Here is a 23329-nt window from a genome sequence, read left to right on the forward strand (position 1 = left end):
TTGTTTTCACTTTTGGGGGTCGGGAAAAGCGAAGTGACGGTCGGGAGGGCGACTTCTTCGCCCAAGTCGCCTGGTAGCGTGAGCCCTGAGGAATATTCAGAGTTTATTGAACAATATATTCCATTATTCAATTTTTGGTTGTATATTGGTATCACGTTGGCGTTGTTGTCTGCGTCGTCGTCGTCCGAAGACTTTTGGTTTTCGCACTATAACTTTAGTAAAAGTAAATAGAAATCTATGAAATTTTAACACAAGGTTTATGACCACAAAAGGAAGGTTAGGAATGATTTTGGGAGTTTTGGTCCCAACAGTTTAGGAATTAGGGGCCAAAAAGGGCCCAAATAAGCATTTTCTTGATTTTCGCACTATAACTTTAGTTTACGTAAATAGAAATCTATGAAATTTTGACACAAGGTTTATGACAACAAAAGAAGGTTGGGATTGATTTTGGGAGTTTGTGTTTCAAACGTTTAGGAATTAGGGGCCAAAAAAGGGCCCAAATAAGCATTAATCTTGGTTTTCGCACAATAACTTTAGTATAAGTAAATAGAAATCAATGAAATTTAAACACAAGGTTTATGAACACAAAAAGAAGGTTGGGATAGATTTTGGGAGTTGAGGTCCCAACAGTTTAGGAATTGGGGGCCAAAAAGGGGCCCAAATAAGCATTTTTCTTGGTTTTCACACCATAACTTTAGTTTAAGTAAATAGAAGTCTATGAAATATAAACACAAGGTTTATGACAATAAAACGAAGGTTGGGATTGATTTTTGGAGTTTTGGTCCCAACAGTTTAAGGGGCCAAAGGGTCCAAAATTAAACTTTGTTTGATTTCATAAAAAATTGAATAATTGGGGTTCTTTGATATGCCGAATCTAATTGTGTATGTAGATTCTTAATTTTTGGTCCCATTTTCAAATTGGTCTACATTAAAGTCCAAATCAGGATCCAAAATTATTATATTTAGTATTGTGCAATAGCAAGAAATTTTCAATTGCACAGTATTCAGCAATAGCAAGAAATCTTCAATTGCACAGTATTGTGCATTAGCAAGAAATTTTCAATTGCACAGTATTGCGCAATAGCAAGAAATCTTCAATTGCACAGTATTGTGCAATAGCAAGTATTTTCAATTGCACAGTATTGGAATAAGGGAAAGGGGGATGTGAACAAAAAAAAATTGGAGGGGGGGGGGGGGGGTTCAATTTTTTCATTTCAGATTTCATAAATAAAAAGAAAATTTCTTCAAACATTTTTTTGAGAGGATTAATATTCAACAGCACAGTGAATTGCTCAAAGGCAAAAAAAAAATTTAAGTTCATTAGACCACATTCATTCAATGTCAGAAACCTATGCTGTGTCAACTATTTAATCACAATCCAAATTTAGAGTTGAATATTGTGTCCATACTTGCCCCAACCGTTCAGGGTTCAACCTCTGGGGTCGTATAAAGCTGCGCCCTGCATCTGGTTTCTGTCTATGAAGAAATAACATAAAAAATGTGGTGCACACTGAATAACCCGCGTAGCAGGTTATTTAACAGTGTGTACCACATTTTTTATGTTATTTTGAATAGACAGAAAAAATAGTACAGTCATTTCTTTTTAAACCGTAGAAAACCATGAAAAAAATGTTGATGACGTCACAGTCACATGACTAAATTATGTCTAGGGGCTGATAACAAAATAACGTCAGCCAATCAGAAGACAGGTTACATCCAAAATTAAATTATTGAACAATATATTCCATTACAGAGTACTATCATGAATATTCAGAAAATAATTATTCCATTACAGAGTACCATCGTGAATATTCAGAGATTGATGAACAATATATTTGATTACAGAAAATCATCGTGAATATTCAGAGATTAATGAACAATATATATTCCATTACATAATACCATCATGAATATTCAGAGATTGATGAACAATATATTCCATTACAGAATACCATCATGAATATTCACAGATTGATGAACAATATATTCCATTACAGAATACCATCATGAATATTCAGAGTTTATTGAACAATATATTCCATTACAGAATACCATCCTGAATTTTCAGAGATTAATGAACAATATATTCCATTATATAATACCATCATGAATATTCAGATATTAATAAATAATATATTCCATTTGAGAGTACCATCATCAATATTCAGATATTAATGAACCATATATTCCATTTCAGAGTACCATCATGAATATTCAGAGATTAATGAACAATATATTTCATTACAGAATACCATCATGAATATTCAGAGATTATTTTTCCATTTCAGAGTACCATCGTGAATATTCAGAGATTAATGAAAGTGACATGGAGTCATTTACCCCTTCACCAGACCAGTTTGAAAGAGTCTTTATGAAAGACATTCCTAACATTATGCAGTATTTAGAATGTGACACCAATACACACTGGACAGCTGAAGGTACTTATAATATATATAATAAAAAAGATGTTGTATGAGTGCCAATGAGACAACTCTCCATCCAATTCAATATTTGAAAAAGTAAACCATATTTTAATTAATGTTGTAAGGAGAGAGTGTCATTGTTAAAAAAAGTTGCGTGTGAAGAATTACAATGTTATAAAGATGCAGGGAAAATTTCATTGTTAAATAAAGTGGCATGGGTAGAATGTCTATATAATTAAGGGAATATAGGTAGAATGTCCATGATATGAAAGGATACAAGGGGAAAATGACAATGTAATAAATTCAAACATTAGTTGAATGACTGTAATAAAGTAAAACATTTGGAGAATGACATTGTAATAAAGTTAAACATTAGGTGAATGACTAATAAAGTAAAACATTTGGAGAATGACATTGTAATAAAGTTAAACATTAGGTGAATGACTAATAAAGTAAAACATTGGGAGAATGACATTGTAATAAAGTTAAACATTAGGTGAATGACATTGTAATAAAGTTAAACATTGGGAGAATGACATTGTAATAAAGTTAAACATTAGGTGAATGACCGTAATAAAGTAAAACATTGGGAGAATGACAGTGTAATAAAGTTAAACATTTGGTGAATGACTGTAATAAAGTAAAACATTGGGAGAATGACATTGTAATAAAGTTAAACATTGGGAGAATGACTGTAATAAAGTAAAACATTGGGAGAATGACTGTAATAAAGTTAAACATTAGGTGAATGACTAATAAAGTAAAACATTGGGAGAATGACATTGTAATAAAGTTAAACATTGGGAGAATGACATTGTAATAAAGTTAAACATTAGGTGAATGACTAATAAAGTAAAACATTGGGAGAATGACATTGTAATAAAGTTAAACATTAGGTGAATGACTAATAAAGTAAAACATTGGGAGAATGACATTGTAATAAAGTTAAACATTAGGTGAATGACTGTAATAAAGTAAAACATTGAGAGAATGACATTGTAATAATGTTAAACATTAGGTGAATGACTGTAATAAAGTAAAACATTGGGAGAATGACAGTGTAATAAAGTTAAACATTAGGTGAATGACTGTAATAAAGTAAAACATTGGGAGAATGACATTGTAATAAAGTTAAACATTAGGTGAATGACTGTAATAAAGTAAAACATTAGGAGAATGACAGTGTAATAAAGTTAAACATTAGGTGAATGACTGTAATAAAGTAAAACATTGGGAGAATGACAGTGTATTAAAGTTAAAAATTAGGTGAATGACTGTAATAAATTCAAACATTGGGAGAATGACAATGTAATAAATTCAAACATTGGGAGAATGACAATGTAATAAAGTTAAACATTAGGTGAATCTCTGTAATAAAGTAAAACATTGGGAGAATGACATTGTAATAAGGGAAACTGACAATGTAATAAAGAGAGACATTGGGAGAATGAAAATGTAATAAAGGGAGCCAGTATGGTTCAATTTTGTCAAAATAAGCTAAAAACATTGATTATGAATTAATCACTTGCAAGTGAATTATTCGACCTCATTGAATCTGTATTCATGTGAACTTCAATTTAACCTCTTAGCTTAAGATAGATAACACATGAATTGTATATGTAAAGTTTTTTTAAAGGAAAAGAAAGTCAACATTGAAAGTGAAACAAAGGTACATTGCTTGATTGCCTGATTTGATCCACAATTAATCGTTCTTATACAGGTAAAAATGTGATGGTAAACATGTATTTTTCATCTTTAATATGAAATTGAATAAACCTAGAAAAATGCAACAGCATGAGTTTGCTTAATCTTTTTTATATCTATATTTATGTTTACATCGCTTATATGGTCATAGGATGACTTTAAAGGTCAAGTCAATAGTTAATAAGATGGCGTCTAGACCAGGGTTTCCCCTGGGTCAATTTTTTTTTTCGCCACCTCTTTCGCCAAAACAATATATTTTTCGCCACTTTATTATTTTTTTCGCCAAGTAACATAACTATATTTTTCGTTTAAAATTTACCTTTTTTTCTTACCCCCCCCCCCCCCCCCCCCCCCCCCCCCTCCTTTTCCCTTAAATAAGGTGATTTTGCCCCATTGTGTCTATGATTATTCTGTCAAACTTATTTTAGAGTCTACATTTAATGAATAAACACTAAACATTTACTTTAAAACAATATATTTTGTTTTTAACATAAAAGGGGAAAATATTCATTGTATTTTAAACAACTTTTCTAAATGAGGGGCCACTATACTTTTAATAATAAAGACGATATAAGTCCTGGAATACAACAAAATTAACGGACATGTTTTGATTATATAATACCAGTATAGTTCGTAGGGAAAGTTTCTTTAAAAGAAAAATATTGATGTGCCCTTTTGTAATAAGAAGTGGTTTTTACAACAAAACAAAAGCTTTTATCACATGATATTTTGATCCCTCATTTCATGTGTAGTCATAACATTGAAGGGCTACTCTCATTTGAAGGGTTGTTCCCAACCTTTTGGATATATTTCTTCAAAACGACAGTTTTCTTTTCTTGACCATCGTAAATGAAAAAGTTGAGACTAAAACTATGCTTGAAACACACGTGTCACTCAAACGACTTTAAAGTAGTATCCCTAATCAATTACCTATATTAAAGTCAAAGGATAATTAAAGTTTTGAATTGGAGATTTTTCTTGCTTTTGATAATTTTTCGTCACAACAACAGCTTTCTTTTCTAAACTATCTTTAAAAGGAGAGGAGACGTCAAAAGTTTGCTTCAAACACGTGCGTCGCAAAGTCGTAAATAAATTCTGTATGTGACATTTAGCGGAAGCCATTTAACCATATCATTTTGTCAAACAATTCAATCAACACCTTTATTAATTAGTCCTTTGTTGTCGATAGCTATAAAAATGCAATCAGCTGATTATTGATTTCCTGTCCAAATCTTAATGAGGTCAAGGTGAATTCCGAGTATTGTCTGATCGGGTAAAGTCCGAGAAACTCGAAAAAAGTAAATAAACAAGATGGAGGAAAATAAATCGTTCTATATATTTCTTTCGCCAGATTCTTTCGCAAATGACGAATTTTTATCGCCACAATTATTATTTTTTCGCAAATTGCGAAAATGGCGACCGCCAGCGGAAACCCTGGTCTAGACTTAAATACACACAAAACGAAGCTGTGTATTTTCATGCCCGTTTCATTGTTTAATTAAGACTTTAAAGACTTTGGATAAATGTTTTACATTGTTATAAATCAAATATGAGAATTTGATTAAAGTCGGTGTACATGAATTTATCAGCTAGTGCCCCTTTAAGAGAATGACAATGTAATAAAGTAAAACATTGGGAGAATGACATGTAATAAGGGAGACATTAGGAAAATGCCAATGTAATAAGGGAGACATTGGGAGAATGCCAATGTAATAAAGTAAAACATTGGGAGAATGACTGTAATAAATTAAAACATTTGGAAAATGACAATGTAATAAAGTTAAACATTAGGAGAATGGCTAGTAAAGTAAAACATTGGGAGAATGACTGTAATAAATTAAAACATTGGGAGAATGACAATGTAATAAAGTAAAACATTGAGGAAAAATGCCAATGTAATAAAGTAAAACATTGGGAGAATGACTGAAATAAAGTAAAACATTGGAAGAATGACTGTAATAAATTAAAACATAGGAAGAATGACAATGTAATAAAGGGTGACATTGGGAGAATAACAGTGTAATAAAGTAAAACATTGGAAGAATGACTGTAATAAAGTAAAATATTGAGAGAATGACTGTAATAAAGTAAAACATTGGGAGAATGACTGTAATAAAGTAAAACATTGGGAGAATAACAGTGTAATAAAGTAAAACATTGGAAGAATGACAATGTAATAAAGGGAAACATTGGGATAATGCAATTATAATAAAGGGGGATCTTGAGGGAATGTCAATGTAATAAAGTCAAACATTGGGAGAATGACAATGTAATAAAGGGAAACATTGTGATAATGATAATGTAATAAAGGGAAACATTTGGAGAATGACAATGCAATAAAGGGAAACATTGGGATAATGCAATTGTAATAAAGGGGAATCTTGAGAGAATGTCAATGTAATAAAGTCAAACATTGGGAGAATGACAATGTAATAAAAGAGGGACGAAAGATACCAAAGGGACAGTCAAACTCGTAAATCTAAAACAAACTGACAACGCCATGGCTAAAAATGAAAAAGACAAACAAACAACAGCACACATGATACAACATAGAAAACTAAAGAATAAACAACACGAACCCCACCAAAAAACTAGGGGTGATCTCAGGTGCTCCGGAAGGGTAAGCAGATCCTGCTCCACATGCGGCACCCGTCGTGTTGCTTATGTGATAACAAATCCGGTAAATAGTCTAATTTGGTAGGTCACATTCAGGAAAGGGAAGGGGATTGTAGTTACAACGTATGGAACATATCCGATATCATTTGTGATACGGTTATTCCATAACGGTCAACCAACTCATGATGGCGTCCGTAAAATTTACGAAGGGATGATTTCAACTCACCATTTGGAACTCTTGGTTTAATAGCTTTCTTGTGAGCAGCAACCATCTATCAAGAAAATCATGATAGGAAATGCAAGCACGGGAATATCGTATCAATTATACACCCGTATATATACCCCGTATGCAGGTGCTGCTGGGATGTTGCTACTTAGAAATGGAAAGTTCACAATTGGAAAGCTGAAATCATCTCTTTTGTCGTAAAGTTTTGTTTTCAACCGACCCTCATTGTCAATTTCTAGATGTAAGTCAAGATATGAGGCCGACTTAACTGTATCTGTAGTATCCTTTATCGCTAGCTTGATTGGATAAAGGGAATCATGGGAGAATGACAATGTAATGAAAGAAAACATTTTGAGAATGACAATGTAATGAAAGAAAACATTTTGAGAATGACAATGTAATAAAGAGTGATCTTAAGGTAATGTCAATGTAATCACAGGAATCATTGGGATAATGACAATGTAATAAAGGGGAAAACATAGAGAATGCTTATGTATTAAAGAAGGACATTGGAAGCAGTGGAAAAAAGACACATCTATTATAATTTTAGGAAAGTCACCAACATGAAATGGAATCAAAATTTAAATGCTTTTTTTTATGTTTGGAGCCTATATACCATGTGGCAATTTTTGCAATATTAAAAATAAACAACCATTTTCAAATTACAGTATATGATGTTTTACATTTGTTACTGTTGTATTATCTCCCTTTGTAGATATGAGAGTTAATTTAAAGGCTAATCAGACATCACCACCGCCTGCTGTGAGGAGAGGTTTCACTGAACCTTGCAGGGACAAACTCTCTTACAATAACAAACTCCTGGATTTTAAATTCTTAATTGACAGCAAGCGGCTCAAACTTCAAGGAAGAATAGGATCTGTAAGTTCAGTATTTGTGTTTTTATTGTGTTATATTATTGACATAGGACTTGTTTGCTGTATATTATTATGTAATTACGTCCCCCACTTCTATGAGTTGGGCAATATTCCAATTACATCTGTAGTCTTTGGAGTGTTTGTCAAACGATTTTTTGTTTGTTTTTTACTCAGAAACAGGTCACTGCTTTCAATAATGAGCAAAACCATAAAATAGTATATAATCGCACCACAGGTAAATTATCATGTAGGATTTAATAATGTCCTCCATGAAAAAATGTCCACCGGACACATTTTGACAATATTTACTTATTTAAATGTGTCCTGGACACAATTTCCTACGAAAACATGTCCTCAGGTATGAAAAATTGTCCATGAACATGGACATTATTCACTACCATAATATTGTCCAGACGGACATTTTTTTGCACAAGACATTGTGTCCGCCAGGGCATTTTTTGATATGATGAAAGTATTAAATGATATTCATTGTCTTGTCATTACTGGACGCATTTTAACTTTAATTACGAACTTGAATTAATTGTTACTTTGACATAAAAATTGTCTCATTGGCACTCATACCATCCTTATCTTCATATCTATATTTTTAAATATAATTATATACATGTTAGATGCTGTTCCATTTTATTTTCCTTTGAGGACACAATTAAATAACATTCACTATGAAACTTTGTTCTGCAGATGGACCATATTTCATAACTGTTGCTGTAAAATGCTGTCCACTTAGGAGACAATATTTCATGGCAATGGACATTATTTATTTTCTATGGCCTTCTTATCTGACAATATAAAGTTCTTCATATTTGATTTTACACTTCCTTCTTATTGTTATTCTTTCATTGTCATTACCATTTGCTGGGAATTTCTTAGATCTTAAATTTCTCTATATTCACTTCCATCCATTATTTATTTGTTTACATTTGTATATTGATCAATTTCTCATCAATACCTTCATATTTTAATTAAAATGCAAGTATAATAAAACTTTGTAATGACCTTTGTATTACTTCCCTTGGAGGACACAATTTAATAGCAACTACTATGAAAATTTGTCTTGTGAGTGGACACTATTTCATATTGTTAGCAGTAAAAATCTGTCCTTTTGAGGGACACCATTCCATGGCAATGGACATTATTAAATACCAAATTTCAATGAAAAAGTGTCCATGTGGACACTTTTTCATAGGACACTATTATGTCTTACATATGCAATAAATTCGTTATATGGTTCACTACTGATCCCCTGTGGATTTTACTTACCCTCTATGGATCCGTACAGGGTCAGTAGTGAACCATATAACTTATAGTATTTAAGCTATAGAAGGTCCTGACATAATGATTGATAAAACTTTAAATCAATAATCTGATTGATTAAGGTGGTACCTAACACTACAGGGAGATAACTCTGTAAAGCCACTAGTCCTATGCCCCAGACTGAAGATATTTATTTGGACTAGTAAGTTTTTGCAAAACTTTATTTGGACCAATCAGAATGTTGAAATATTGGTGTTCAGACCAGAAGTTGAAAACATTTTTGGTGCAGACTATGTTTAAGAGCTGTTCCATTAAACTTGACTACTACTAATTCTTACTAATCTGAATGAAATTTTATTAGTTTTGAGGCATTGGATTATTGCCTTATCATAAAGGTGCTGACTGCATCCATTTTACTGGCTTTGACCTAATTATAAATCTTATTATAAAATGATTCCAGGGACATTATGGAGAAGTTAAAAGAGGCTATCTGAATACCAGTGCCCAGGGCACAGATGCCCAAAGACAACAAGTAGCAGTCAAGGTTCTGAAGGAGGATCGATATCAGTCTGTCATGGAAAATGAGGAATTTAGAAACGAGGCTGAGCTAATGTCAACGCTACGACATGATAATATTGTTCGTTTTATAGGCGTCAGTGACAACAGTATGTATACTTAATAGATCATTTACTTTTTTCTCCTATGATTTACATGAGGGTCAGTTCTTAAAACAGTTACAAGTACTTGTAGTGTAATGATGCTGGTATATATATATCAATGTATATATATAGGTAACATTGTGACTTGAATTCATGTTACACCTACAAAACATACAATTGATACTGAAAATTCAGACATTTTGCAAGATTTTTTTTATTATAAATCTCATTGCAGTAATAAGAACTTTCATTCTAATATCTGATAGATATATATATATTTGCAAAACATTTTAAGAGGAGACACATAGACTTGCAACAAACAAAATCTATACTTTAATTAAGTCAAAGTTCAATATCACAATGTCCACTTTTATATTGCTTGTTATAAAAGTGGAATAATAAGAAACCCTCAAATCTCCTGGCTACAGGCCTGAATACTCATTACTGTTCACTAAGACAATCTCCTGGCTACAGGCCTGAATACTCATGATTGTTCACATAGAATCTTGATCAATAGTGCACTTTATTAATAATTAATGGTTTTATGTACAAGTCATCATATATTTTTGGTTAATTTTATTTTGAAATTTAATAGACTGTAATAACAGAACATTCAGAATAATCAATTAAAATCACCTCAGTTGACAATGTTTTCTCTGGGGTAACAATCTGTTCTATCACCCTCACAGCTATTTATATAGGATCGCCTCAGTTGACAATGTTTTCTCTGGGGTAACAATCTGTTCTATCACCCTCACAGCTATTTATATAGGATCACCTCAGTTGACAATGTTTTCTCTAGGGTAACAATCTGTTCTATCACCGTCTCAGCTATTTATATAGGATCACCTCAGTTGACAATGTTTTCTCTGGGGTAACAATCTGTTCTATCACCCTCACAGCTATTTATATAGGATCACCTCAGTTGACAATGTTTTCTCTGGGGTAACAATCTGTTCTATCACCCTCTCAGCTATTTATATAGGATCACCTCAGTTGACAATGTTTTCTCTAGGGTAACAATCTGTTCTATCACCGTCTCAGCTATTTATATAGGATCACCTCAGTTGACAATGTTTTCTCTGGGGTAACAATCTGTTCTATCACCCTCACAGCTATTTATATAGGATCACCTCAGTTGACAATGTTTTCTCTAGGGTAACAATCTGTTCTATCACCGTCTCAGCTATTTATATAGGATCACCTCAGTTGACAATGTTTTCTCTGGGGTAACAATCTGTTCTATCACCCTCACAGCTATTTATATAGGATCACCTCAGTTGACAATGTTTTCTCTGGGGTAACAATCTGTTATATCACCCTCTCAGCTATTTATATAGGATCACCTCAGTTGACAATGTTTTCTCTAGGGTAACAATCTGTTCTATCACCGTCTCAGCTATGTACTATTAATAGACTGATGTTTTTGTTTCAGTGCTGGTAATGGAGTATATAGAGAAAGGTTGTATGAGAGATTACCTGAAAAAGAAAAAGAAGGAGAAAAATATGTTGTCGGTGACTAAGATATTAAGGATATGTGCTGATATTGCTGATGTGAGTGTTGTGATAGATATTTATTACTTGATTTATTTCACTTGACTGGGTGGGGTTTAACCGGTTCGCTTATTTAAAACCAGTCCATCTATAGCATGTATAGACAGGTGTTTTGGGATAAACTCATCAATGAAGTGTCCAGTTATTCGTCCCATATTATACACTCAGTTCATTTGTTTATCAGTTTGGTGAGACTGGTAGGTGATTAGAAATCAATAATAGTTATAATTGAATGCATCCTTATTACACACATCTTCTAATAGACTGTCCTTATGCAAATTAAAATGAAGCTTCACCCAATCAGTTGAAATAACATTGGTAATAACAATTAAAAAAAGAATTTGTTTCCTCTGTATTTTATTTCATGTTCACTTATGCTATGATCAGTGGGACATCCTAGCCACTGTTTCAAGGGAAGTAATTATACATATGAAATAAGAGCCACTTTACTTTAAAATGTGAATATTGTTTTGTAGGGTATCGCATGCTTAGCCTCTAAAAGAATTTGACTTTTGTTTTGCAGAGTATGCATACTTATCCTCTAAAAGAATTTGACAATTATTTTTTAGGGAATGGCATACTTAGCCTCTAAAAGAATTTTACACTGCGACCTGGCAGCAAGAAACGTGCTCCTGAGCTCAGAAATTCGAGCCAAGATATCAGACTTTGGATTGGCCAAATTGTTAGATAAAGAAAAAGATTACTATAGAAGATCAGAAAATAAGAATTTACCAGCATGGTGGTAAGTCCTGTTTAATAAATTTCGGATAACAAATAATTGTTAGCAGTTTTATTACAAAGATCAGGAGAGCAGTTTTATTACAAAGATCAGGATAGCAGTTTTATTACAAAGATCAGGATAGCAGTTTTATTACAAAGATCAGGATAGCAGTTTCATTACAAAGATCAGGATAGCAGTTTTATTACAAAGGATTATGGTTATATGCATGTGAAACTTGTATAAAATCCTCATTAAACAGATTTTTAACATTAATTTAGTCATAAGATAAGATAATATTTATTTCGGACTATCTGACACAAAATATTCTATTGAAATGTTAGAATAATATACAGTACTATTTATTGTTAAAACTAAGAAGAGCTATTTCAGCATGTGTAGATATTGATACGCAGACATTTTATTTTACCTTTAACAATGTTTGTATTTTTAGGTGTTCACCTGAGGCACTTAGCCATCGTAAGTTTTCCCACAAAGCTGATGTCTGGAGTTATGGTGTTGTATTATGGGAAGGATTTACGCACAGTGATTCACCAAAAGTTTGTCAAGATGTCAAACATCTTTTGTCCTCCATTAATGGAGGAAAGCGTCTGCCAAAGCCTGATCTCTGTCCTGCGGATGTTTATTTATTAATGAATCTCTGTTGGAGGCATAAGCCTGAAGAACGACCAGATTTTAATGAGGTCCATAAAAGATGCAGGTAGGATGAACATGATGTAATATTTTAAAAATAAAGTTAGAGAACGGTAACCAATTTTGGGATGTACCGACGTACATACTTACAAGGGTAAAACTTAATGACCCCTTGGCTACAGTGTGGAAATAAAAATAAAGGTTAGGTTCCAACACATTAATATGGTTAAAAAAACAATTGAGAAAAGCTAAATTTATACCCCTCTTTTTGTAAAGATATACATCAAAGTCTATGATTTGCTAAATAAACTCCCCAAAAATTTGTCTTCTTTATGCTCCCCTCATCACCTGAGGGGACATTGAGTGTATCCCTTGACTTGGTGCTTTATTTGTCCTTCTATACGTATCAAACTTATACACAATATAAAAAAGAAGATGTGGTATGATTGCATTGCCAATGAGACAACTCTACACAAGAGTCCAAATGACACAGAAATTAATAATAAAAATAGATCACCACATGTACAATGCTTATATACGACAAAACACAAATCAAATATGAATTTTGGTGATGTCACTTTCACCATTCTATAGTTATGCTCCATTGTAACTTTACATGCAAGCGAAATCATCATCTGTGTGCCATGTACACACTCTTTGTTTATTTTTTTATACGCCCGTCAAAATTTTGACGGGACATATTATGGTATACAAATGTCCGGTGTCCGTCCGTCCGTCTGTCTGTCCGTCCGTCTGTCCGTCTGTCCGACGTAAACATGTCGCACCGTAACTTGAGAACGACTTATCCAAATTTCATGAAACTTAATATAGTTGTTTCTTATGATGGTCAAATGATCTGTATACTTTTTGGTGAAAATAAGATTTAAACTTTTTGAGTTACGGCACTTCATAACTAAAACAGGGGTGTGTTTTTTTTCACATGTCGCACTGTATCTCAAAAACGATTCTTGATTATGACTTAAAACTTTAAAAACTTCTTAGTTATATTAATCTCAATATCTGTATACTTTTTAGTGATGATTCAAAATTTCATTTTTGAGTTATTGAGTATTTTGTAAAAAAGGGGGAGGGTTTTTTTACATGTCGCGCCATATCTCAAAAACTATTTATGATTATTGCTTAAAACTTTACACATGTCTTTGTTATATTAATCTCAATATCTGTATACTTTTTGGTGATGATTCAAAATTTCATTTTTGAGTTATTAGTATTTTGTAAAAAAGGGGGGGGGAGGGTTTTACATGTTGTGCCGTATCTCAAAAACGATTTATGATTATTGCTTAAAACTTTACACACTTCTTTGTTCTATTAATCTAAAGATCTGTATACTTTTTGGTGATTATTCAAAATTTTATTTTTGAGTTATTGAGTATTTTGTAAACCAGGGGAGGGTTTTTTACATGTCGTGCCGTATCTCAAAAATAAGTTATGATTATTGTTTAAAACTTTACACATTTCTTTGATATATTAATCTAAAGATCTGTATACTTTTTGGTTTTGATTCAAAATTTTATTTTGGTAATATTTAGTTTTTGTAAAAAAAAAAACAGAGTGGGGGGTTTCACAAGTCCCGCCGTGTCTCTAAAACAATATATGGTTATTGCTTAAAACTTTCTCATAAACTATTTATGATTATTTCATAAGACTTCCACATAAGACGTCGGGCGTATCATGCGCTCATGGCGCAGCTGTTTATTTAATCTGCAACCTGAAAATAATAAAGGATTAATAATCATTAAAGTCAACATTCGATCCTGTGAGTTTGTCTATCAGAATACTTTTAAGCTGACATAGAAATTCAAATAAGCATGATAAGTGACTTATTTTTATAGTAAAAGTGACTTATTTTTACAGTAAAGTGACTTATTTTTATAGTAAAGTGACTTATTTTTGTATTGAATGTGACATGTTTTTATAGTAAAAGTGACTTATTTTTTGAGTGAAAGTGACTTATTTTTATAGTGAAAGTGACTTATTATTATTGTGAAAGTGGCTTATTTTTAAAGTGAAAGGGACTTATTACTATTGTGAAAGTGACCAATTTTTATACTGAAAGTGACTTATTATTATTGTGAAAGTCGCTTTTTTTTTATAGTAAAAGTGACTTTTTATAGTCACAGTGACTAATTTTCTTAGATAAGTGACTAAATTTTTTAGAAAAGTGACTTATTTTTACAGTGAAGTGATTATTTTTATAGTGAAGTGATTATTTTTATAATAAAGTGATTATTTTTATAGTGAAGTGATTATTTTTATAATGAAGTGATTATTTTTATAATGAAGTGATTATTTTTATAGTGAAGTGATTATTTTTATAGTGAAGTGATTATTTTTATAATAAAGTAATCATTTTTATAGTGAATTGATCTATATACATCAACAGAACAGAGAAGAAATAGCTGTGGCTAGAAGAGAAACAGGTAAACTTCACTTTAAGTTGTCTTGTCTCATCCACATTTAAAGTTGTGAAAGTGGACTTTGAAAGCAACAACATTGTTTCATTATCTGATAAGTCCTGACAAGCAAGAAATTTCTGTATTTGAAAAATTTTTCGTCGTATATTGCTATCACGTTGGCGTCGTCGTCGTCGTCCGAATACTTTTAGTTTTCGCACTCTAACTTTAGTAAAAGTGAATAGAAATCAATGAAATTTTAACACAAGGTTTATGACCACAAAAGGAAGGTTGGGATTGATTTTGGGAGTTTTGGTCCCAACATTTTAGGAATTAGGGGCCAAAAAGGGCCCAAATATGCATTTTCTTGGTTTTCGCACTATAACTTTAGTATAAGTAAATAGAAATCAATGAAATTTTAACACAAGGTTTATGACCACAAAAGGAAGGTTGGGATTGATTTTTGGAGTTGAGGTAACAACAGTTTATGAATTAGGGGCCAAAAAGGGGCCCAAATAAGCATTATTTTTGGTTTTTGCACCATAACTTTAGTATAAGTAAATAGAAATCTATGAAATTTAAATACAAGGTTTATGACCATAAAAGAAAGGTTGGGTTTGATTTTGGGAGTTTTGGTCCTAACAGTTTAGGAATAAGGGGCCCAAAGGGTCCAAAATTGAACTTTGTGTGATTTCATCAAAAATTGAATAATTGGGGTTTTTTGATATGCCGAATCTAACTATGTATGTAGATTCTTAATTTTTGGTCCCGTTTTCAAATTGGTCTACATTAAGGTCCAAAGGGTCCAAAATTAAACTTAGTTTGATTTTAACAAAAATTGAATCCTTGGGGTTCTTTGATATGCTGAATTTAAAAATGTACTTAGATTTTTAATTATTGGCCTAGTTTTCAAGTTGGTCCAAATGGGGGTCCAAAATTAAACTTTGTTTGATTTCATCAAAAATTGAATAAATGGGTTCTTTGATATGCCAAATCTAACTGTGTATGTAGATTCTTAATTTTTGGTCCATTTTTCAAATTGGTCTACATTAAGGTCCAAAGGGTCCAAAATTAAACTAAGTTTGATTTTAACAAAAATTAAATTCTTGGGCTTATTTGATATGCTTTATCTAAATATGTACTTTGATTTTTGATTATGGGCCCAGTTTTCAAGTTGGTCCAAATCAGGATTCCATATCAAGTATTGTGCAATAGCAAGAAATTTTCAATTGCTCAGTATTGCACAATAGCAAGAAATATCTAATTGCACAATATTGTGCAATAGCAATTAATTTTCAATTGGAGTTATCTTTCTTTGTATATAATAGTAGTTGATAATATATGTTGGAAATTTGCCAGACATGACTATGATGTCATTTTCTATTTTTATTTGCCAATAACTTTATGTAAATAACTTCATTGGAAATTTGCCAATATAAAATGTTGCTGATGAAGCTTTTTTTCCTTATCTTATCTAAAATGTTTTTGGATAATGTATGTTGGACATTTGCCAGACATGACTATGATGTCATTTTCTATTTTTATTTGCCAATAACTTTATGTAAATAACTTCATTGGAAATTTGCCAATATAAAATGTTGCTGATGAAGTTTTTTTTATTGTTTTATACAATAAACAATGTATATTCACTTTTACTACCAACCAATCTTTACCATTCAGTGATAACAAGCACTTTATTTTACATTTTAATATTTTATGATGTATTTAAAAGAGTAGTTATTGTTGCAAACTCCATTAGAAATTTGAATTGATATCAGTTTTGGAGAAAGGGAAACGGGGATGTGAAAAAAAGGGGGGGGGTTTAAATTTTTCTCATTTCAGATTTCATAAATAAAAAGAAAATTTCTTCAAACATTTTTTTGAGAGGATTAATATTCAACAGCATAGTGAATTGCTCAAAGGCAAAAAAAAACTTTTAAGTTCATTAGACCACATTCATTCTGTGTCAGAAACCTATGCTGTGTCAACTATTTAATTTTAGATTTAAAAAGTTTGAAGAAGAAATCTTTAATTGATTTGTAAAATCTTGACATTTGTTTTGTGTAAAAAAAAACCATGTAATGTCAAAAATTTGATCACAATCCAAATTCAGAGCTGTATCACGCTTGAATGTTTTGTCCATACTTGCCCCAACTGTTCAGGGTTCGACCTCTGCGGTCGTATAAAGCTGCGCCCTGCGGAGCACCTGGTTGACTCATATATATGTTTCTTTTTTATCAATTGTCACTTACAAATCAAGTTTCAGTTTCATAGCCTAAAAATTCCTTGAAAGTACTTTATTGTCTTTCACAACATATCATACTAATGTTAGAATGGCATTTTTCTGAGGGCTATTCCAGAAAAAAATGTATGGGGGGGGGGGGGGGGGGGGGGAAGGCACTTTTTGTCAACACCTGCCACCCAGACAATTGTAATTGAGACTTATAGTGCATTATTGTGTGAAAAGTTGCTCTGATACCCATCACCCATGTATTATTAATATAATGTGCCTTCCAACCCCCCTATACATTTTTTTCTGGAATAGCTCTGATGGTGACTGTATATCACAGATGTAACAGGCAATACAATTTATTCAACGCATGTTCAATGTTCTTGTTAACAACAACAAAAAGTGTTTTATACTGAGACCTCCTTTCATTATCTGATATATACTTTAAAAGCAGAAATTTTTGTTGGGGACTTAATGTCATTTATTTCGTGGATAAGAATTATCCAGGAAAGTAAAACCCCAACAAAAATTTATTTGTAGACTTACATTAATTTATGATCTCACATAATCTTATTGACATTATAGAAATGATAAACATAAATACATACCATGAAAATCATAGGTTAATTGATTAGACATCGATATTCAAAGGTTTTCTTTAAGTTAGATGATAATCCTTTGTTTGTACAGTAATTAATAATCATCAAGAACTGTCAATCAATGTCATTTAACAGTCTAATGCATCTGTAATGCCCTCACGTTGTAATATATTTATTTAACACAATCACTGTCTTGGGATAAAACTTCAAAGGTGTGTAAAAGCCAGTTAGCATGTGCAGGTCACAACAATTGATTTAAAGGCTCACTGTTACTATGAAATGCAATTATTGTTTTTTCCAACGGCGAAAGTTAAGATCAGTTATATTGAGTATTGTCAATTATAAAGTGACATTTTCATGATTGTTTTCATAAATTTAAAAACCACGAAAACTAATCCCCACGATTTTACTTTTGGATACAAAACCATGAAATTTTAAACCCGTGAAAATGAATTTTTATACAGTATACATATCTTTTCAGTGTCCTCAAATAATCAGTCACAATCATCTTCTCGAAACACAGAGTCTAATTCAAGCCAATCAGATAGAAGCTCTCAGAGAGTTGTGTCTGATTCTTCCAACCAATCAGAAGAACTGTCAGAAGCAAAGGAAGTGCATTTGGAAAATAAAGACAAAATAAAGGAATCTGTTCATAAGATATCAAGTCAAGCAAAACTTTTAAATAAAATGCCAATTGACAATGCACCAAAAGACACCAACAATTCTGATGAAAAAATACCAGGACCCATAACTCCCTCACCAGAAACTAAAACAAGGACTGTGACTCATAATTCTAAAGCACCACTCAGTCTTAGTATTCCAAACTCGACAGCACCTAGCCATCAGACTGGACCTGCTAGTGCTAGCCCAAGTCCACCAAGACCAACAGTTTCTGGCCACCAGACGGGCGTGGTAGGAACATCATTGCCACCGACACCCCTGGTACTGATGCCGCCAGCCACCATTCCTCTCAACTATTTATTGGAAAAAAAATGTATTCGCTACAATGATTGGGACTTACTTGGTGCTGTAAGTATACAATATAGGTATTTACAGTTAAACCTGTAGATAGAGCTTACAGTCGGGGTCAGATCTACACAAAATTTCTCTTATAGAACTTTGAATTGAACTCCAACATTTTAAATGTAACAGTATTGGTAGACCTGGGTTTGAAGTCATAAAACTTTGCTCAGTGCTTGGAGCACAAAAATCATGCTCGAAACATGAAATCCAATATTTTGATTGGTTGATTTTGGAGTATGAGTACAAAAATCTGACTCGAAAGTTTTATGACTTCAAGGCCAGGTAATTAATAAGAAAGGGACCTGTTAAGACTGTCAAGGGTTGTTCTTGATAGAAGTTACCTTTGTTATGTGTCTGTATATTCTATAGGAGAGAATTGTAACTTGTCTCCTGGCCTCAAGTTTAAATCTGTTCGTCCATCAATGTATATGATTGATTATCCTGGGGTTGAAGTCATAAAACTTTGCTCAGTGCTCGGAGTACAAAAATCGTGCTCGAAAGTTTTATGACCGCAAGGCGTGAGATAACTGTATTGTATTTTAAGCTTGGCCTTCATCAAATGTAAATTTGTTTGCAAATTGAGTTTAACCAGCGACTCGTTGTGAGCTAGGTAAATGGGTATTTGTGACACTTAAATCAAGCTTTACGAAGGCCAAGCTTAAAATACAATACAGTAATCTTCATCCTAGTGCAGCATATTGAAAACAAGTTCCATTAAAAATAATTACTTAAGGTGGTACCCAACACTTTCACTAAAAATTAATTTGGCTCGTTTAATTTTCATAAAATTTTGACAATGTATTTACTTTGACCCTCTATCAAAAATATAAAAATTTCAAAAATTTTGAACCAATCGTTTTGTCAGAAAAATTACACTGGTTATATAACAGTTTGACAAACATCAATTTTAATCATTGAGAAGCTTAATATTCCCTTTACAACACAATGTAATTAAAACGTTTAGCTGACTTTACAGAGTTATCTCCCTGTAGTGTTAGGTACCACCTTAATTCTGCTTAAAATAACATAAATTAATAAAAAGTCTAAAACTGTTGCATCGTTTAAAATGATGATGGTAATAATATTTTTTTACAGGGAAATTTTGGTGTGGTGTTCAAAGGAATTTTAAGGAAGAATGGTCGGGACATAAACGTAGCCATAAAAACTTTAAAAGAAAAGAGTGTTAATAGCAAGGAAGAAATTGAGACAGAAGTTAAAATATTGGAGGATCTTGACCACCCAAATATCGTCAAGTTTTATGGGTTCTGCCGGACAGACTGTTTACTCGTGATGGAACTGGTGGATAATGGAACACTCGTTAAACATTTACAGAAATGTAAACATGAGAAAAAAGATTTAGAAACAAAAAAACTTCTAAATTTATGTCTCGGTGTTGCTGAGGTAAGGTTCAATAATTACATTAGATGTATGTTTCATTATAATACTTTATTTTGATTGGCTAACAGCAATCTTGCGTCATTCTGACTTTAATATTCATATCAAAGCGAAATGTAACTTTCATGATGACACTAGCTTCAAAAATTTAAATAAAGTGCACAGATAAATAAAAGAAACACCTCAAAGAAAAGTTTTTTTCATGATCCTAGCGAAAAAATTTAATTATAAATATTGAATGCTTCTTTTTTCGTAATTTTAAAGGGTTGCAAAAGGGTTGACATTTGCATACATATTTAGAATGAAGAACTTTTTAATAAAAATAATATATATATATATGAAATTAATGTAAAAATGTTTTTGTTTAACAATTTTTAGTGATTATCAACAATGAAAGTATTGTTAACTTCCCCTTTGGTCGGATATCATCTTCTTATTTTGAAAGGTTGATTATACATTTCAACCTGTAAAGATTTTAAAGATGCAGATCTAATTGAGCCTGTACACTTACACAATGCCTGAGTTTAATGTAATCTTATATTTTAATTTTTATTTATTTATAAAGAAGCTGAATTATATATTTCTAATCAATGATAAAAAAGGTGTCTACATGTTCTAATAGTGCCCTTAGTCTCTAGGTTGCACTTTGTAAATACAGCTGTTTCTTAAACAACACCTCTTTTTAGGGGGAGATATATAATATTCATAGATAATTAATTCTGTTTACATACTGGTTCCCAGATATGATCTCTTTACTATGTTTCATCTCATAGAGACATAACTTGAGAATGTTACCAATAGATTGATCAAATGAAATCTGTGGGAACCCTAAAGTCAAAGAAGTGTTAGTAAAGAATGTTAGTGTAAGTTTAAACTCTTAGAAGTTTGGGGCATATAAATGTTGAAAATATGCCACACAGCCCTATATTTTGACCTTTGTAAAAAATAGCAGTGCATATGAACTTTCCATCCTAGGATATAATTTTCATCTCACCTGGCCCAAAGGGCCAAGTGAGCTTTTCTCATCACTTGTCATTCAGGTCATATGGTAGTTTGAACGTCCGGCGTCTGTCGTCCGGTGTCTGTCGTCCGGCGTCTGTAAACTTTTACAAAAATCTTCTCCTGAAACCACTGGGCCAAATTTTACCAAACTTGGCCACAATCATCATTAGGGTATCTGGTTAAAAAATATGTCTGGTGACACTAGTCAACCAACCAAGATTGCCGCCACATGTGGCTAAAAATAGAACATAGGGGGTAAGATGTAGATTTTGGCTTATAACTCTGAAACCGAAGCATTTAGAGCTGACACGGGTTTAAAATTGTTTATCAGGTTAAGATTTATTTGCCCTGAAATTTTCAGATGAATCGGACAACCCGTTGTTAGGTTGCTCATGTTGCTGCCCCTCAATTAGTAATTTTAAGGAAATTTTGCCGTATTCGGTTATTATCTTGAATATTATTATAGATAGAGATAAACTGCAAAGAGCAATAATGTTCAGCCAAGTAAGTTCTACAAATAAGTAAACCTGACCAAAATGGTCAGTTGACCCCTAAAGAAGTTATTGCCCTTTATATTAAATTTTTAACAATTTTCATCATTTTTTGTTATCTTTTACAAAAATCTTCTCCTCTGAAACTACGAAGATGAATTTGACCAAAGTTGTAAACAATCATCATTTGGGTATGTAGTTTAAAAATTGTGTCTGATGACACACACCGTTTGCAAACCAAGATGGCCGACATGGCTAACAATAGTGCAAAGGGTAAAATGCAATTTTTGGCTCATATATCTAAACCCAAAGCATTTCAGGCAAATCTTTCAATAATAAAATTGTTCATTAGCTCAAGATATATCTGCCCTTAAATTTTCAAACCATTCAGGCAACCTGTTGTTGGGTTGCTGCCCCTGAATTGCCAATTTTAAGAACATTTTCAGCTTTTGGTTATTATCTTGAATGTTATTATAGATAGAGATAAACCATATCACGCTATTTGTTTTGTAAGATTCCTGTTTTTAAGAGTTTCCCTTGTCCTGCTAGACTTCATTTTACGTTTTTACGGCTCAATAATTTGACATTTCACATTTCACGCTTACAAAAAATCAGCAATCCCATGTCACACTTAGACCCCAATGAGACCCATATTTAATATTGAATAACTTCTAAGAATTTTATTTTGCAGGGCATGAAGTATTTAGCTGAGAGAAGCATTATCCATTGTGATTTAGCTGGGAGAAATGTATTATTGACCAATGATCTAACAACCAAGATATCGGACTTTGGTTTGGCCAAACTACTGCAGGAGAAGGCTTATTACAGACGATCAGGCGATAAGAAAATGAATGTTCACTGGTAGGAAGTTATATTATATTGATACACGATGATAGAATTCTGTATGGTTATTTATTACATACAAACACTGGTATGAAGTTATATTATATTGATACACGATGATAGAATTCTGTATCGTAATTTATTACATGTAATATGAATACAAACACTGGTATGAAGTTATATTATATTGATACACGATGATAGAATTCTGTATTGTAATTTATTACATACAAACACTGGTATGAAGTTATATTATATTGATACACGATGATAGAATTCTGTATCATAATTTATTACATATATTATGAATACAAGTAGATGATAAAAATATAAGCTGTGTTTGATAGCAATTTACATGATGAAAATGAATATTAAAATAAGTAAAATCATAAAAATACTGAACTCCAACGAAAATTGAAAAAGGAAAGTCCCCAATCAAATGGCAAAACCAAAAGCTCAAGCACATCAAACTAAAGGATAACAACTGTCATATCCTGACTTGGTACTGTCATTTTTGTCGAGCCTGCAACTTTTGTTGCAGAAAGCTCGACATAGGGATAGTGATCCGGCGGCGTTAGCTAACTTCTTAAAAGCTTTATATTTTAGAAGGTGGAAGACCTGGATGCTT

At 32.2% G+C, this 23329-nt stretch overlaps 1 protein-coding gene across 3 annotated transcripts in view; it reads left to right on the top strand.

The window, feature by feature from the left end:
* LOC139503640 (tyrosine-protein kinase JAK2-like) overlaps positions 1–23329 on the top strand; it is a 54232-nt gene that overhangs the window by 25697 nt on the left and 5206 nt on the right. For all 3 annotated transcript variants that reach the window (XM_071293460.1, XM_071293462.1, XM_071293463.1), the window contains exons 12-21: positions 2289–2438; positions 7685–7848; positions 9580–9784; positions 11214–11332; positions 11902–12074; positions 12505–12771; positions 15084–15145; positions 18429–18976; positions 20066–20371; positions 22550–22719. In XM_071293460.1, the coding sequence (XP_071149561.1) occupies positions 2289–2438; positions 7685–7848; positions 9580–9784; positions 11214–11332; positions 11902–12074; positions 12505–12771; positions 15084–15145; positions 18429–18976; positions 20066–20371; positions 22550–22719 (2164 nt within the window). The remainder of the gene's footprint in view (positions 1–2288; positions 2439–7684; positions 7849–9579; positions 9785–11213; positions 11333–11901; positions 12075–12504; positions 12772–15083; positions 15146–18428; positions 18977–20065; positions 20372–22549; positions 22720–23329) is intronic.

Source organism: Mytilus edulis, chromosome 14 (assembly GCF_963676685.1).
Source record: "Mytilus edulis chromosome 14, xbMytEdul2.2, whole genome shotgun sequence".
Classification (NCBI taxonomy): domain Eukaryota; kingdom Metazoa; phylum Mollusca; class Bivalvia; order Mytilida; family Mytilidae; genus Mytilus; species Mytilus edulis.